This window comes from Vigna umbellata, chromosome 6 (assembly GCF_029865625.1).
Source record: "Vigna umbellata cultivar VRB3 chromosome 6, Vumbellata_1.0, whole genome shotgun sequence".
NCBI classification, from domain to species: domain Eukaryota; kingdom Viridiplantae; phylum Streptophyta; class Magnoliopsida; order Fabales; family Fabaceae; genus Vigna; species Vigna umbellata.
The window spans coordinates 34,928,452-34,932,058 of record NC_142170.1 but is presented as its reverse complement, the minus strand read 5'-3'; the positions used below and the strand labels follow the sequence as shown (position 1 = coordinate 34,932,058).

General features: G+C 36.4%; 1 protein-coding gene across 1 annotated transcript; it reads right to left on the bottom strand.

Moving 5' to 3' along the window:
• Positions 1-2,047: 2,047 nt before the first annotated feature.
• On the bottom strand, positions 2,048-3,165 carry LOC124847558 (uncharacterized). Its single transcript, XM_047325072.2, has one exon. It carries the CDS (start codon positions 3,018-3,020, stop codon positions 2,397-2,399), a length of 624 nt encoding a protein of 207 aa, XP_047181028.2. The 5' UTR covers positions 3,021-3,165; the 3' UTR covers positions 2,048-2,396.
• Between the last annotated feature and the right edge of the window lie 442 nt (positions 3,166-3,607).

Below are 3,607 nucleotides of genomic sequence, written 5' to 3'. Positions count from 1 at the left end.
ATCATTAACCAATGGGTAGATTTTACTCCTTTTCTCTACAAGATTATGTCAAATTTTCGATTCAATTACAGATATATGAGGGACTTAGCATCATTGAGATTTTAGAAGATGAAATTAAGTTAAAGAAATACATTTCGTCTTCTATAATCCGAAAGTTTATATCAGGGAGTTCAACAGAGAGGAAAATGCTCATGGTAGCTGAAAGATACGAAAATAATCAATCTAACTATTGAATCGAAGGAGTGTAATATAACAGTTCTTCCTCGAGAAAGGAAACTGTAACTTTTCAGAACAGAGAAAAATATTGGTGTAATTTAAGAACCTTTACGACGCATAATGTACACCAATCCATGAAGATTTCTGGTCACGAACCGTACAACAACCAAACACGTACAAATGCTCAGCCATTATTTATGTCACTCAGCAAGACAAACATATTATGTCCTATAGATAAAGTAAATGCAACCAATAGTCGAAAAGTCTAGACCCAATACTCCCCCTCAACTGCCCTCCACAAAATGATGAGTCTGCTGATAGAAACAAAAAAAGCTCACATAATTGAAATCCTTAACAGAAGCTCTCAGTGTAACAAAGTATCTGCTTGGCATCGTTGTGAAAGTTATTGCTTCTTGAAGAACACTTTCTTCTTTAATTATTTATTTTCTATAAAGCTTCTACAAAAATAACCTATTATGTTTAAAAAATCTGTTTGTACCGTTAGATGGTGAAGCTTGGTGTAACAAGGTCAATACATTTTCCCTTCAATGTCATTGGTTCAGTTGCCAAAATAGCTTTTCTGCTCATGGGAGTAAGGGTGTATAAATCTAACCCTTCAGAGACCTGGCATAATGGCAGTCTTGTGTGGCATGCACAAGGTTGTAGTTTTTCTTTTCTCCTATTTCTATTTTTACTTCCTTAGAAAAGCACCGATTTCATGTTTATCTTTAATATGCTTCTGATGTCATGCCACTTAAAAGTGCCTTTATATTTTTGGCTCTTTTGAGAAATAAAACAAGTTCCTTTACCTCAACTGAAAAAGCAACATTTGTTAATTGTTTGTGGGCTTATTTCAAACACACGTTCAGATGTAAAATTTGATAAACAAGTCATAAAATTTTACGCTAATTTGTTTTCAATATATACATAGCAGAGAATAGCATTATACTAACAGAAAGGTGTACTTGTTCACATAAACTTAAAGTATGAAGGCGATATAATTTATTATTGCTTATTTTGAACTTAGGCTCCCTATTGCAGCAGATTACTCGACAGTAACTTTTTTCCAAGCACATAGTGCGATCAGGAATATCTTCATTTTCTTTATTAAATACCTATTAACACCTATGAATACTGTCTTCAATGAACACAATAAGAATTATTTTGCAGAAAATTTGGCTATAGAGGGTCTACATCTGAACTAATTACCTGTAAAATTTATTTAAAGTTTATCAGACAGCATTAAAATAAATTGTGTAGATCATACAAAACATTGAAGTTCTCACACACTTATTTTTGGAATATATGTGAAAGTCAAATGATGAGTTCACCTTGCAAACAATGTCGCAGAAAATGGAAGAATTATGATGAATATACAACAGAGCTTCAGAGAAGAAACTGAGGCAAGACTTTATTTTAGTAGTTTAGTCTTTAGAAACATCTCTAGTTGATAAAATTCATTGAACCATATGAACTAAGCTCAGCACATTTAAACGGCATCTAGGATAGGCTCAACAACAGGGATAGTGGGGGAGGATTTTGGATTTTGCTCAACTAGACCTTGCCCCACATCTTAGGTGATGAAGACCCAAGATTCCAAACCTAACAGATTCCGATGCCCCCTCATATCATATAACTTCACAGTTTGCGATCACTAGCAAACTAGAGAAGCCCAGCTACAATCTACAAAATGGTATAACTAAGTACACAAACACAGAATCAAACAAGATATGCATATTTCTAACACAATGGGTCTGTAAGAATTTATGAAACAGTAAGAAATACAGACTTCATTCATAAGAAGTACACTACATTCCTATTAAATTCAATATTTAAAATGGGGCAAGGAATCTTCTTCTCAAGTATTTTGCCATTCACAGAATCAATTGGAGTCAGTTTAGAAGAATATAGGCCTCAGAAATTTCTCTAAAACCAAACATTCTCTCTCAGATTAGTGTTCGTTCCAATTACCTCAAAACATCACTATCCATACACTACCTACCAAGAACGGTAAAGTTAAAAAGAAAAAAAAAGGCTACATCTAGCACTTGCACAAATTTATCTGAGCAGAATTTCTGAAAAAAAAGCGCATTGTGCGCGAAGAAAACAAAGAACTCTTCTTTCTCACTGTAGACAAAGCTATATCTCTCCAGAAAAACCCTCACTAACCTGTGCAGAACTCAAGCATCACTGTCGTCGCTATCGTCTTCATCATCGCCGAGGCCGCCTACGGCCGCTTTCCCCGCGTCATCAGAAATGCGCACTCCTGCACTCGCCGCCCCTGTCCGTCCCCGAGTCCTGGACGGCAGAATGTTATTCAAATCGACCTCCGTGAGCGGGTCGTCGGAGAAGTCACTTCCGTCGTCATCGGAAGCGTCGTCATCACTATCGTCGTCGGAATCATCATCATCCTCGTCTTCTTGTACCATTTTCCCTTTTCCCTTGTCTTGACGCGAAATCCCTTTCCCCTTTCGGTCCTCTTCCTCTTCCTCTTCCTCGTCGTCGTCGTCATCGTCGTCTTCATCCTCGTCGTCGTTTTGGTGCTCCTCGTTGTCGTTTTGGGGGTTCTTTTCTTCGACGTCGTCGTTTTGGATTTCTTTGTCGTCTTTGTCGGGTTCCTTAGGGTCGGAGGAAGAAGTGGGAGGCTGGGAAGTGCTGTGGTCAGCACTAGGTTGGGGTTCGTGGGTTTGTTTGAGGCCGGGAGTAGCGAGCTTTGCAATTTTGGATGGGAGATCTAGAAGATCAGGATCGGACTTACGCTTCGGGGGTAATGTGGGTTCATTGGGGTCGTTTGGTCCAGCCATGAATGTGAATGTGAAATAAAAATGGTGAATAAGAGGAATTAGGGTTTTGTGGAGAAGGAGGATAAGTAGAATTAGAATCGGCGACAACAGTCTGGTAAGTACAAATAGTTTCACTGACTGTCACCGAATGGCTTCAACCCAAACAGCGGAACCTAACTAAAGGTAAAATTTTCTTACACCCTTTCGTAAGCAACATTTCCCGGAACTTAAATAACACCAGATAAAGAAAAGGTAAAATTAAACTTAAAATATAGGTACTTCTAAAAATGAAATAATTAAATTAAGATTATACAAAATTGATTTTTTTCCCTTATAATTAACCATTTGATAGTGGTAATATATATATTGTTATTACTTTGCATAGCTTGTTTTATTGAAATTAATGAATTATTTTGTTTTTATTTGGTTTGGATTTTGAGTATGATGAAACTGGTTAAATTTTAAATGTCCTTTTCACCTAGTGTTGATGACATAAGTGAAAGTATAAAAAAAATTCAATTGGCATATACTTTTTTATTTGAGTTCTTTATATAGTTTTGAAAAAATATGATCGTTTGTGTCTCGAGATAATAATAATAATAATCTCA

Coding starts and splice junctions, on each gene's coding strand:
- LOC124847558 (XM_047325072.2), bottom strand. CDS start 3,020: ATGGCTGGACCAAACGACCCCAATGAACCCACATTACCCCCGAAGCGT.